The 14,866-nt window shown below is 39.0% G+C and overlaps 1 protein-coding gene across 1 annotated transcript; it reads left to right on the forward strand.

Moving 5' to 3' along the window:
* Window positions 1-220: 220 nt before the first annotated feature.
* On the forward strand, window positions 221-6,766 carry LOC108540332 (gamma-crystallin D-like). The gene is given in 4 exon segments (XM_017889345.1): window positions 221-562; window positions 2,379-2,546; window positions 2,549-2,638; window positions 6,737-6,766. Coding segments are annotated over 4 exon segments (630 nt in total).
* The last annotated feature ends 8,100 nt before the right edge of the window (window positions 6,767-14,866 follow it).

Here is a 14,866-nt window from a genome sequence, read left to right on the forward strand (position 1 = left end):
TATATTGTCTACACATAAGTATATGGGACAGACATGCTATTTTTTTTCAGTCTTATGGAAAGTTTTACTTAAAAAGGGATCTGTTCCACAAAAGCTATATACATTAGATCAAAAGTAAAGTTGAAATTTAAAAAGCAACATGAGTAACTATTAATCATTAATGATTTTTAAAAATAAACCAATCATCCCTTAATTAATCTTCAAACAACAACACCTGACAATGCCACCCCACCCGCTCAGCCCAGCCAGCCAAGGAGAAGGTGAGCCCTGCCCCGGGAGCTCCCCGCATGGCCGGGGCTGGAGCCTGGGGAAGGGGCAGGGCTGTGAGCCCTCGCCTTGCCTTGCAGATCACCCTCTTGGAGGACCGGGCTTCCAGGGCCGCCACTACGAATGCCGCAGCGACCACCCCAACCTGCAGCCCTACTTGAGCCGCTGCCACTCAGTGCGCGTGGCCAGCGGCTGCTGGATGCTCTATGAGCTGCCCAACTACTCCGGCCTCCAGTACTTCCTGCGCCGCAGCTACTATGCCGACCACCAGCAGTGGATGGGCCTCATCCCCCACGTGAGTGCAGTCCCGCCGGGTCCCTTCCGTGACCTCAAGTCGCATCAGTTATCCACATGGATGATTCACACGACACACGATGGGATGGGATGGCAGCCTTCTGTTTTCTAGCTCTAACTATATTCTCTTTTCCTTTATTAACATCCGTAAGGTTTCCTCCCACTGAAAAAGTATGTGATGCAGTGCTTTAACTGGACATTATTTTATTTTGCTAGTCAGATTCACCGCTACTGGGAATAAGTTGTGTATGGCATTCGCTCAGAGCGTCTATGCCACAGGTGATGAATGAGCAACAGAATTCCTTGCTCTCAGGTAGTCCTAAACTAGGTACCCGGCTATTTCTTGAAGAGTACCTAAGCTTGGTACTCTTCACCTATGAATTAGGACTAATAAGAGTACTTCCTTTCTAAGGTTGCAATGAGGGTGAAAGGAGGACACCTGGTACAGGCCAATCCCCACCTCCCAGTATTAACTATTATTATGAACGTCAAGGGTCTCTGAAGTCCTGCCTTCTGACTGAGCAAACCAGTAACCAACGAGATTCCAATAGCTCCTGCAGGGCCCCCTGTTACCCAAATGAAGCCCCAGCAGGCTGGAATTTCACAGTTAGGGATTCCCTAAAGTTGACTGTGACAGTCCTGGGAAAATGAACCATTTTTGTGAAGTCTGAAATCCCCTCACAGGGTTTAATAGCTTGATAGGGACCCAGTCTGGCATTAGGAGCCCAAAAACTTAGATTTCTAATTTCAAGTTCCAACTCTTCTAATTACAGAGTGTAAGATCCAGTCTTTAGTTTTCCAGTAAAAGGGTAAAAGGCTTTAATGTTGCTCCACATGTTCCAGGGTGTTGTGAAGAACGAATGAAGCAACATGTCAGTCCTCTGCAAACACGGAATGCTGACCAATGTAAAATACCTTATTAGCAGTTGTTCATGCCAGAAAAGGAATTGCTTATGAGAATCCTTCCTAAAGAGGGTTTTAGTGATGGAAGAGGAAACATTGTGACAAGGGAAAGAAACAAGCAGATGAAGGAAAAAACAAGTGCTCAAGAGAGAAAGGCAGGAATAGTTCAGGAGAAACAGCCTAACTTTCTATTTTTCTAAAGATTTTATACCCTTTGATGCTGTACAGGCCTCTTTCAAGATCTTGAACTTCCATTTTTGGTTATTACCTAAAACTGATTTATAGGAGCACATGTTGGAGCTGAGAACTGAAACCTAGTCTTTGTGACGGCTCTTGCTTTTCAGCACGTTACAGCAGCGGGCTTAAAGCAGAAAGGCACAGATGAGGGGATTGCCCAGGCTGGACTGCCTTCCTGAATTGCCACCAATTTATGCCTTGCTTGGGTAAAAGCAATCCAACCTCCTCTCCCTCTAGCTTCTAATGTTATTGAGATTCAAAATAATACCTGTTGCCAGGGACACATTTATCTTTTGTTTAAAATCTGATTATTTTGTATGTCCTCCAGGGAGAGCCCCAAACCACTATAAATCTATAAAGTAGAGAATGAAACAAATACATTAAACACTTGAAAGCGGTCCTGAGCAAGACCAGTGTGTCTGTTCATGTAGATTGTACTAACAGCCCTAGGGAGCATCATTCGTACCAAATGAACTGGGAATGACGCCCTCTTGAGCTTCACAGTAGACAACCTATCCAACTATACACAGCGCCCCTGGTATTAGCCATCTCTTTCTTTTAGTCTGCTCACCTTTGATAAAGCAAAGATTTTTTTAAAGTCCATTCCCCAGGGGTCCCTGCTGACATGAGGTCAGGTTTTCTGACTTTCCCTCATCTGCTGTTTGCTGAATCCGCAGGCTAGCTCCCGCAGGCTCAGGATCTATGACCCAGAGGATTATAGGGGCCAGATGGTAGAGATCACTGAAGACTGCTCCTGTCTTCACGACCGCTTTCACCTCAGTGAGATCCACTCCTTCAATGTACTGGAGGGCTCCTGGGTCCTCTACTAGCTGCCCAACTACCGGGTGGGCAGCAGTACCTGCTGAGGTCGGGGGACTATAGGCAGTACCTCGACTGGGGGGCCACAGATGCCAGAGTGGGCTCCCTGAGGAGAGCTGTCTGTGGAGCTCTACTGAAATGTTTTTACTCTATCCTTTGCTCCATCTGGAAACTAATAAAATATTTCCTGTCTGTTCCATGCAGTAATGTGTCCTCTGTTCCTTTCAGCCTCCTTGGAAGGGCTCAGCAAAAATCATGCTGGGAATCATGTGGATTTTCTTGCATGTATCAGTGGAAAGGGGCTGTGAGGCAGCAGCTGAGAGCACAGCCTCTGGGGCCAGAATGCCGGGACCCAACTCCACTTACTAGTGATTGCTGCGGGGCAAGTTACTTAGCATCTCTGACCATCAGTTTCCTAATATGTAAAAATGAGGGAAATAATACTCTTCCTCTCATAAGGTTGTGACGAAATTAAACCTTATTAATGAGGTTAAATGGATTACATGAGTTAACACTTTTAAATCACTTCCTATAGCCTTGCATATGCTAATTTCTAGGAAATTGCTCTGTAAGCTTGATTGCGAAACATCTGGTCTCCTCCTTGGTACTCTTTTCTTAGTAGAAAGCCCTTTAGGCAATTGCATTAAGTAGGTTGGCTAAGTGAAATTGCATCAGAGGGAGATAGGGATAGAGATAAATTTGTTAAGATAACTAACTATGTCTGGCCGGGCGCAGTGGCTCAAGCCTGTAATCCCAGCACTTTGGGAGGCCGAGACGGGCGGATCACGAGGTCAGGAGATCGAGACCATCCTGGCTAACACGGTGAAACCCCGTCTCTACTAAAAAAATACAAAAAAAAAACTAGCCGGGCGAGGTGGCGGGCGCCTGTAGTCCCAGCTACTCGGGAGGCTGAGGCAGGAGAATGGCGTGAACCCGGGAGGCGGAGCTTGCAGTGAGCTGAGATCCGGCCACTGCACTCCAGCCCGGGTGGCAGAGCGAGACTCCCTCTCAAAAAAAAAAAAAAAAAAAAGATAACTATGTCTGACACATCTGAGTTCTAAAAATATGTGACTGGCTGAATAGATTTATTAATATTTATGTGTCCAGAGCACAAACAAAGAAACAAAGTGCCATCTTAATAAACAGCCTTAAGGAGCTCTTCAAAACATAGTTCCCATTAAGGCAGCTACAGAACACTTAGGCAGTGTGCAGTGGTAAAAACAAGCACACAGTACACTAGTAAAGGCAGAAGGTACATGACCAGGAAAATAATTTTCAATAATGAAAAACTCATCATTGGCTGTGAAGATTTGTCCTCAAACTTAAATAAATCTTTATGACATTTAGTTTATGAATCAGCATTTGATAATCATAACAATAAGAAAGAAAAAAGGAAATTTATGGGGACTAATTTCGTAATGGACTTCAATATCTCCGCATTAAGATAGAGTTCATCAAACAAAATCTATTTCAGTATTCTATCATAACAAAAGGTTTTCTTTAAGTCCAAATACTAAATTTTACATGCTTATATGTAATCAAGAAAAATCAAATTTCTTCTCATCTTAAGAGTTTGCCGTAACTGTGCAAATGGCAACCTCTTCTTGAAATAAGTTTATGATGAATTAAATGGCCATGATTAAGATGGAACCACTAGAAACTATTTTCTACTTGAGTAAAAATATTAATCAGCTAGCAAATACATTACTTCCGAAACTCCGAACATTAAACGGATAAAGTAGCTAAATTATTTAGGTCTAACATTTTACTTACCTAACACATACGCATGCTCCAAGATATTTGCAGATGCTCTAAGAGCATTTAGAACAGCTCTTCTAGCCACATGTAGCACTGAACACTAGAAATGGTCCTAGTCCAAATGAAAATGTGTTATAAATGTAAAATACTCACTAGATTGCAAAGACTTTGTATGAAAAAGAGTGCACATATCTTCTTATCATAGAATTTAATGTTGAAATAAATTTTGGAATATATTAGGTAAAATTAAATATATTGTTAAAGTTAATTTTACTTGTGCTTTTAAATTTTTTTTTTTAGGCGGAGTTTCACTCTTGTTGTCCAGGCTGGAGTACAATGGCTCAATCTCTGCTCACTGCAATCTCCACCTCCTGGGTTCAAGAGATTCTCCTGCCTCAGCCTCCCAAGTAGCTGGGATTACAGGCGCCTGCCACCATGTCTGGCTAATTTTTTGTATTCTTAGTAGAGACGGGGTTTTGCTGTATTGGCCAGGCTGGTCTTGAACTCCTGACCTCAGGTGATCCACCCGCCTCAGCCTCCCAAAGTGCTGGGATTACAGGCGTGAGCCACCGCACCCAGCCACTTTTAACTTTTTAAATGTAGCTGCCAAGAAACTGAAAATTACATACATGACTCTCTATTTCTATTGGGTAGTGCTGACCAAGATACCTAGATGAGAAAAGTATACCTGGAATTTATATTCAGATATAACTCAGCCTTCAGAATTTTGGTTCAAGATGTTTTATCTTGAAAATTAAGTTACATAAAATCCTGAAAATTAAAAGATAGTAGATAACATGGTTAAGTTTTATACAGTTATCTACCCTCCTAGGCGATGTTCAATTAAATTATAATTTTCACCTGTCACTGATTGAGGCTATGGGAAAGGAGTGAGGTCAAGCCTTGTCTTATTATGTGGTTGTTCCATTCGCTACAACAAATTAAAATTTCAACAATACACATGAGTTCTTCAGGCACCAGTCACTTCTTAGCGAATTCTACCCACTCTCCCTCTCCCTATCCATTGATGACCCTTCAATTATGAAATGTTTATTCTGGAGACAAACACATTTGCTTCCCGTACTAAATTCTAAACTTCTACAAATAAGGACAATGGTATCTTCTCAAGATGTAGCAGAGTGTGCCTGGCACAAAGCAATCCCAACGGTGTTGAATGAATGCACTCATAAAAGGAGGAATCATTCATGAATCAATGGTTCTGGAGGATTTAGGATAAGATAGTTTCATATAAAACATTAGATTCTGGAAAAAGAGTGCCTTGACCTAACTGGGACAGGAAGGGGAAACCTAAATGCTTTCAGTGGCCAAAAAGGTAATGGGAATGTGAGGAGTTGCTGGTATATTCTGGTAGGAAATGGTGGGGGGGTCTGTAACTAACTTGAAAGCACATGTTATAACTAAAGGCATTGTGACTTAACAATTTTAAAACACATGAAAAATGTGATTTAGCTGAGCCTAAGGGCTTCTCTTTTGCTATCTCTGAGCAGATAAAATTTCCCCTAAAAATGAACACCTCAGGCAAACAAAAACAAAAGCAAATAAACAAAACAACAAACAAGCAGGTTTATGAGGTTTTCATAAAAGACAATCATTGGGAATCAGTCTTTTATATCCATCACAGCCTGGTGGCTATGGAATGTCCCTTATTATGGATGATTTCTCACATGTCCAGCTCATTATTCATAGAGATGTTATATCAGCACATTCTTCAAGGTGAAAGCAAAACATCTTTTACTAAGCGCTATAGGCAGGCAGGCAGGAAGTGGCTACTTATCAAAGAGTAGCTGGGCCACTATTCTGCCTCAATTACTTACCTGGCCTTGTTCGCCTACAATTTACATCCACACCTGAGGGGAGAAGATACTTCAGATATCTTTTCTGTAAGCACCTTCTGTTTTGTCTCCATCCCATTCTCCTCCTAATCCTTCCTATTTATTCACTTTACCTTTTCAACTATTGAAAAGAGTCAGAAAAGATAGAATCCAGTTTGATAGACCCTGAAACTTGAAGGAGGCATATATGGTCGAAAGGATAATTGAACAAGAGAAGCCCCAGATGCTTCCTGACCTATCAGTGGCCCTGATGCATCCATAGGTCTTTATTAGGTCCAAAGAATGGATTTAAATACGAGGTGATGAGACAAAATCGTGCATGTCAGTTACACAGGAATTAAAAGGGAGCGATTTGTCCTTCAAGATGCAAGCCCTGATATTTCACCGCAACATTTGAAGATATCAAATGGTTGAGTGAGAGTAGCTTTTTACTACATTTGAAAACAAAACCTGGAGAACTGGGAACATGTATGAACTGTGTATTAACAGGTCCAGCAGAAAATCTGAATACTGTATGTTGCTCTTAGTGAACAAAATGCTCATAGCCCAAAGGCAAAAAAAAGGCACCTCCAATAAGGGAACATTCTTTTTCTTGTTTCAATCAGGTGCTGGTTTTCAAAACTCAGTTGAAGTAGTTTCTTTAACAAGATGATCCCTGTGGAAAGTTTCCAGGATGCTTGTTCTAAACATGCAATTATTTTTACCCTGACACATTGTAGCCATAGAGATATCTGTTGTCAGGCTTAGTGTCTGAGGGAATTCTCCACAGTCAAGAACCTTTGCAGTGACCTAGATGAGAATGGAGACTATTCTAAGTGAAGTTACTCAGGAATGGAAAACCAAACACTGCATGTTCTCATTGATATGTGGGAGCTAAGCTATGAGGACACAGAGGCATAAAAATAATACAATGGACTTTGGGGACTTCGGGGGAAGGGTGGGAGGGGTTGAGGGATAAAAGACTACAAATAGGGTGCAGTGTATATTGCTCGGGTGATGGGTGCACCAAAATCTCACAAATCACCACTAAATAACTTACTCCACTAAAGAACTTACTCATGTAACCAAACACCACCTGTACCCCAATAACCTATGGAAAAGTAAAAAAAAAGAAACCTAGAATTCTTGAATTTTGGTAAGAGACTCTGAAGTAATAAATTGTTTACAGCACTTGAGAGGCAAAAATGTTACTGGATTATAGCTACAGATCAGTTTTATGAAAAACCCTTTGCCCTGGTCAGAAGAGCTGAATGTCTTATTAATGAAATGGAATGAGACCACTGACATACTTGATTTATAAGAAATATACATGCATAGCTCAATCCTACAAATAATGTGCATTTCACACAAGAGGACCCTGTGTGATACATATATATTATGTTCAATCACAAGTTTATGTCAGATATTAGCCAAACAAATTAGAGAAAAAAGTGAAGAATGCAGAAAGCAGAATTTGTCTGCAGGATTACAGTTTATTTACTACCTTGTAGTTTATATGTCTATTTTGTGAAAATGAAAGCAGTGGAGCATTTTCTAAACTGCTTCCTTAGAAACTCAGACTGCACACTGCCCTTGGAACACCCAGTAGAAAAGGATGTCACATGTTCCTCAGTCTATATAAAAAGACATGCCTTCCCCATGTCCTTGTCTTTAATTGGGTTTATGTACTTTGTATTTTTGCAAAATGATATTCTCAATTAGTAATAGCTTAGGTTCTATATATATACCTACCTGATAGTCCAAGTTGTTGCATGGTATGGTAAAGTGAGAATGGTCTTTGTAGTCAGAAGCATCTGTCTTTGGCTTCTTGCTTCTTGGTGCACAGACATGCAAGTATGGCCATACTACCAAGCCTCTCAATGTCTTGCTTTCTCTGTGGGTATAATTGGGAGGGTTAGGTATTGCATGTATTTGCCTGGTACAGAGACAGGTAAAGACTGGGCATTAAATAACTGTGGGTGTCTTTTATTTTTCTCACTAAAATTGTTTGCCCTATTTACCTGGTGATTCATGGTAGAACACTTTACTATGCATGGAGGAAACCAAGACCAAGGAAATTGCAGACAAGCTGGAATCCTATTTCACTATGCTTGGAAACTGTACTCTCTAAACTTCCTATTATCTTTAGAGGTTATTATCTTAACATCTATCTGTAGATGTTAATATCTAAGATGATAACCTCTAAAGATGATAGGAAGATAAATAACAAGATAATAACAAAGAAGATAAATAACAAGATAATAAATAAGATATTTAGTGTTAACTAAATATCTTTAGATGTTAAGCTGATTTGAGGTTGAGTTTCTATTACATGTAGCCAAAAGCATTGAAACTGACATAGATAAAGTCTGATTCTATGTCCAGCTTCTGAGAGTGATCTCATGAGCTTAATCCAATTACATTTTTTCAAACCTCAGATACCAGGTGGTTCAGGTTTGGTCACATGATTGGGTCTGACTTGCCATCGCTGAAGAGCTTCAAATCTATATATTGACATTTTTAGGGAACTGAACTTTCTTTTGAGTTCCCACTTGATATAAATGAAGATGCACATAGCTCTGGAGTCTACACTAAACCAATGATTCCCCTTTTCCTCATGCCATTCTGGGTTGAACTTTCTGTTCCTTGTAACTAAAAGCTTATTACATGAGATTTGTCTCTAAAAAAATACTAGTTTGATTATATTTCTGGTTTAATTTTAAATTTTTTGTGTCTGTAATCAACATTCTAATGACTCTAGTTATAGGCAAAATGATTTTCAGGATTTGAAAAGGCCAGAAACCCACCCATTAAAAAAATAATAAATCTACAACCAGGAAATTAAACTAATGTGAAGATAATCCCTCTTAAAGTTTACAGTCCATGGACAATCTGTCTTAGAGTCCCTTTCTTACAAAATTAATGCATAGAGAATATCAGATTGGTCAGCTGCCTACCGAGTTTTCCAAGAGACCACAGGAGACAAGCTACAGAAGTAAGAGATTATCTTAATCACAGCTGCTATCATGTGTTTTTACTTGTCTCAGGGCCAGAAATATACAGTTCATATTAAACATCAGAAAACTAACCAAAGTTACTGCCTGCAAAACTTTTATTTGTATAGTATTATGACTCATATTTTAAACAAATAATTAAACACTAAAATTTGTGTGAGTTTTTTTCAAAGTAATTGTGCTAGGAGGTTATTTGCATTTTTACTGAGATGCTTTTATTGTTTAAAAAAAGTTTTTTATTATTCTCTTTTAAAATCCCCTAAAGCATTTGACATATTCTTTTCATAATTTATCCATGATGGTAAATTTCCTATGGAATGTAAAACTGGCTTTTCATCAAAACTAATGATTGGGGATTAATTAGGTGAGTTGTCAAATTGAGCCTCAGTTTTAATAAAAAAAAAAAAAGGTAAGCTATGGAAAAACTATGTATGCAAGCCAATTTTGAATATTTTTTTTCTTTTTCTTCTTGGGACTATGAAGAATACCTGCTACCATCTTCGGAAAAAATGTTCAACAAACCAACAAAAATTTCCCTAGAAGAATGCTAACATAGTATGAGAAATGCATTCTCTCGGTTATGAAAGCTTTTTCTTCTTTTATAATGTTATGTAAATATTTCTGAGAGGGTTGAGGAGTAACTTCATAAATGAATACTTGATTAAAAGTACCTGGTGAAGAACATGGGAACTGGAAGAGATAATATCAGACAGGTGACTGTTAAAAGGGAGAGGCTGTATCTAACCCATTCCTCCACCTCCCAAAAATATGAATCTAATCTAAAGTCTTGTCTAGGCCTTACCTACAGTGTAGGAGAAGAATGGATACTACATGATACCGCCACACAACAAAAGGCTCTGGCAGGTAATGGGGAGAGATGCAGCCCTAGGTCACTGTAAATGATGGAAATTACTGTAACTTTCATTAACTCAAAAATTCATTCTATTACCTTCTTTCATCTAGAAAGACTTTATGACTTCCTTTTTGTTGGTGAAGACAATTGTACCTTTACAATTTGATATACCATATGTAGCCTTAGGCTTTATTCCCAGAGACACTGATCATTTTCTATGACATGAAGAGATTAAAAGTAAATTTTCTGGTAGATAAAATTTGTAAGTACCATTTTCACATTTTCCTGTATTTGTTTCCCGAAAGATTTGTTATTCCTGTTTCTGAAAGAAACTGGGATGACATAGAGATTAAAATATATGGAAAAAGAGACAATTTACATAGACAATAAACCAAATCTCATTTGAAACTAACAAAATGCCCTGTAGTTGAATAATTTAAAGCTCTTTGGGGCAGTAAATTAATCATCTCCAAGTTCTCTGGCATCTGCTGAAAATGATGCATAGTTTTTATTTTCTGACAATGTAAAGTGGGTTCATTCATTTCTGGAAAAAAATTTTGCTTAGTCTGAATCCCCAGCTTAAATTTACCATGGAGACCTTTTTTACAAATCAAGGAACTTGTGCTTTAGAATGGATAGCCAAGAGAAGGCTTGCTGGGAACAAGTGGATACTTTGTATAATCAGGTAAAATCAGCCCTGTGCCAGAAGTTATAGGACTTGGAAGCTTGGGAAAAATCAAAGTAACTGTCACAACTCAAAAGTAAAATGGCAAATAACTGAATTTAAATCTGAATGGATATTTCTCCAAATAAGATATACAAATGGCCAATAAAGACATTACAAAATGCTCAACATCATTCATCATTAGGGAAATGTAAACCCAATATGTCATGTGATACCACTTCACACCTACCAGAATGCCTACAGTTAAAAAAAAAGATAGATAGATAATATCTCTATTGGTTGGAGAGAATGTGCTCTATTGGTTGGAGAGAATGTGCTGAGGGTATAAAATGGTACAGCCACTTTGAAAAACAGTCTGGCAGTTCTTCACATATTTAAACAAATTTACACATTATCTAGAAATTCCACTGCTGGGTATTTGCCCAAGAAAAATTAACACATATATTCACACAAAAGCTTGCAAACCAATGTTCACAGTGGCATTATTCATAATAGCTGAAGGTGGAAACAACCCAAACGTATGACAACTAATGGATGAATAGACAATAAATATTAATAGAATGGAATATTATTCAATGATAAAAAGAAGTAGGTACATGCTAAAGCATGTGTGAACTTTGAAAACATTATGCCATGTAAAATAAGTCAATCACAAGGGACTATATATTGTATTACTTTGTCAGAGGCATTTGAACCAGAGAAACTTCATCTTGAATAGGGGCTGGGTAAAATGAAGCTGAGACCTACTGGTCTGCATTTCCAAACATTTAAGGCATTCTAAGTCACAGGATGAGACAGGAGGTTGGTACAAGATACAGGTCATAAAGACCTCGCTGATAAAACAGGTTGCAGTAAGGAAGTTGGCCAAATCCCACCAAAACCAAGATGGCGATGAGAGTGACCGCTGGTCATCCTCACTGCTTCACTCCCACCAGCACCATGACAGTTTACAAATGCCCTGGCAACATCAGGAAGTTACCCTATACAGTCTAAAAAGGGGAGGCATGAATAATCCACCCCTTGTTTAACATATAATCAAGAAATAACCATAAAAAAATGGGCAACCAGCAGCTCTCGGGGCTGCTCTATGGAGTAGCCATTCTTTTATTCCTTTACTTTCTTAATAAGTTTGCTTTCACTTTACTCTATGAACTCTCCCTGATTTTTTTCTTGCATGAGAACTCTCTCTTGGGGTCTGGATGGGCACCCCTTTCCTGTAACAATTCTAATATGAAATGTCCAAAAGGCAAATCTACAGAGACAGAACATAGATTGTAGTTGCCTAGCGCTAGGGTGTATGGAGAGACTGTGTAATATGTGTGTTATATCTTGACAAGGCTATTAAACAAAAACACAGAGGAAGGCTTTGGGATCTATGGCTCACAGTTCTAATTAAATAAAATAATTTTAAAATTTTCCAAATCAATTTTTTTTCTTTTCTTACTAGTAATTTTCCTTAATTTCATGCTCGACAACAGGTTCTTATATTTGATTCTTTAGCAGTGAAGTTGTTTAAAAAATGATTTTTCTGAACAAATGGATGTGCAGAATTTCTACCAAGTCCTACACGGTCAGTAACAGACATGCAAACAGAAGCCTGGTTTTCTCATTTTTAACCTAGAACTTGATCTCTTAGCAACCTAAAGCAGTGGAATTGGTGTTAAAAAGCAAGGGAATGTAGTAGTAGCGATGCACTATTAGGATTTTTTAAAAGTATTAAATTTTGTCCAAAATTGTTGGAAAATGCAGTACAAACATGTCAGAGTTCATTCAATTCAGAGTTAAATGGAATCACTTCTCACCTCAAACTGTGATTTTTAAAAGGCTTCTTTCAGGTTCTTCATTGTAAAAGTGATTTCTTAGGGAGAAGACACAATCTGTTGGTTGAATCCATTTTTTTCCCTAATCTTGTGTGGCAGGCCAGGTTTCACACAGGCCTCCATAACAACTGTCTCAGTACTGACTAAGTAGTTAAGTTAAATATTAAAAGCTGAAAGCCAGTGCCCTTATGCAAAGGCTGGAATGTAACAAAAGCCCACCAAGCATTTTGCCTAGGCCTTTCCTGGGCCTTAAAGCATGACAAAATAATGAATTAATTCTTAACAGGACCCATCTGGGAGTAAACAAGTTTTATTAGGGATCTGAAGAAACTCCCCAGGCCTCCGTGATTTAGCAGGAGACAAGAGAAAGGTAATCACTCCAGCACCTGAACCCATTAAGTAAATTTACTGAGGCTCCAGAGGAAGGTCTTCAGGACTCAGATCTTATAGATTAAAAGAAGTTAATCGCTTCTGTCTTTAGATGAACGCAGGCTTACATGTAGTCATATAGCTTGGAAAGTATATAAGCTCTGCAAGACTTTGTAATTGTGAGTTTGTCTGGTGGTATTTTTCAGGCCTTCTCCCTGTAACCGGTTACAGAAATAAAAATTCTTTTCATCTGCATCTTGTTACTGGGCCGTGAGAAACAGCAGTCCGAACCTCAGTTTGGTCCCAGAACACTTGCACTCATCTATTTTAAAATTACTTTTGGTACTTGACTCTTTGGGATAAAGAAATGCTGGTGAGAAATGAGGACAGAAAGAACAGTGTTCTGAAGCAGACTTGGAGCAGCCAAAGATCGAAAGGTCTTTCTAGTGACACAATTAAACTCTCGTTTCAATCAACTCTGTCCTTTTCAATAGATCAAATCAAATGAATTCTGCAGAGGAAAAGGAATGTGTTAGGCAGGAATCTAGACCCAACATGGCGGTGTTACCCAGAGTAGCAGGCCTTTTGTTAAAGACTCCCTTCACCCTTGTACACACCCGCAGACTTACATGCCTCAGAGTTCTGGCTGGGCAACCACACTCCCCATGACCTGCAGCTCACCTGCATTCCACAAGTTCGTAAACAGCAGTTTCGGTTGACAGTTTTCAAAGACCCCTTCCTCATGACCCTTACTCAACTCCTGCCCTAGTAGTTTCAAGACCCCCCAAGGCCCTGTTTGCACAACCAGCTTCCCTACCTCTCGGGCTATAAAAAGCCCCTACCCTCCTCCCTCAGCGCGACTTCCTCCGCCCACGCACCGAGGAACCTCGCGGCAAGCCCTAATAAAAGGCTATTCTCACTGCCATTTGCCTTGTGTCTCAGTTCCCGGTTCGGCTCCAGCCTCAGTTTACCTTTACAGAATGTTCCCTGGTTGAGAAGAGACAAAGAAAGGCAAATACTTTCCCAAAAGATTTCTCTGTTTGGTGTTTCTTTGTTTGACTTTTTGTTTTCTTGTTCCTATTCACATTTCGCTTGTCTTATCTCCCCATAAAGGCTCAGAGATACATTTTAGATTTTTGTATCTGGCGTTGAGAAGAGCTTCCTCTGCATAGTAAGGACTCAAGAATGTTATTACTGAAGATGCTGGTCTTTTCTAGTGTGCAGTGAGTTTTATCTCCCGCTTTTATACTGTTGGCACTGGAAATTCTTAACTTTTCCAGACTTATATCTTTGTCTTCCACATTGCTCTTCACAAAATGAATTATATTTCTACTAGTGAGCACACACCTCTTTTTGGACCATGGCTTGACTTTTATTAAAATCAACTAAAGAGAAATGCAGATACTGCTTTGTAGTTGTTGACCTCACATGTTTTGACTGATGACTGAAGAGAGAAGACTGCCCATAGGAAGACCAGCCACTCGAGCATCAGAAGAGAATACTGAACTTCTCATTATATTTGCTTACACGTTTCAACTGGCTATGACTTTGTTGTGCACTTACTTCACAATTTAGCTAATTGACAATGTCCAGGTTAAACACTGGTGGCCTCTCGTGACTAGAATTTAAAGGAAGTTATATACATTGCCTTTTCAACCCCAAATCTCTACCATATGGTAAGGGTTAAAATTTGAAACACAAAATGTTTATTAGCAAGAAGGAAAATAAAAGGAGGGACCAATAACTAAGCTGGAGAAGAAAATAAAATGTGTTGATCATAAAGTAACAAAGCTTCTCACCTCAGCAGTCTTTGGAGAGAATAGATATTTTGTGGCAGAAAATTTGGAATTAAAATATCTCCACTCTTAACTCTTTTTTTAAAAAAACTTCATTCTTGTCTTTCTTGTTTTATAGTGTCTGTAGTTTTTTACTCTTAACAGTTTCACTTCAATTTTGGAAAGAGTATAAATGAATTTACAAACAGATTTTGCAAGAGGTACCATACAGTGACAAAT

The sequence above is a fragment of the Rhinopithecus bieti genome, unplaced genomic scaffold (assembly GCF_001698545.2).
Source record: "Rhinopithecus bieti isolate Rb0 unplaced genomic scaffold, ASM169854v2 scaffold_17939, whole genome shotgun sequence".
Lineage (NCBI taxonomy): Eukaryota > Metazoa > Chordata > Mammalia > Primates > Cercopithecidae > Rhinopithecus > Rhinopithecus bieti.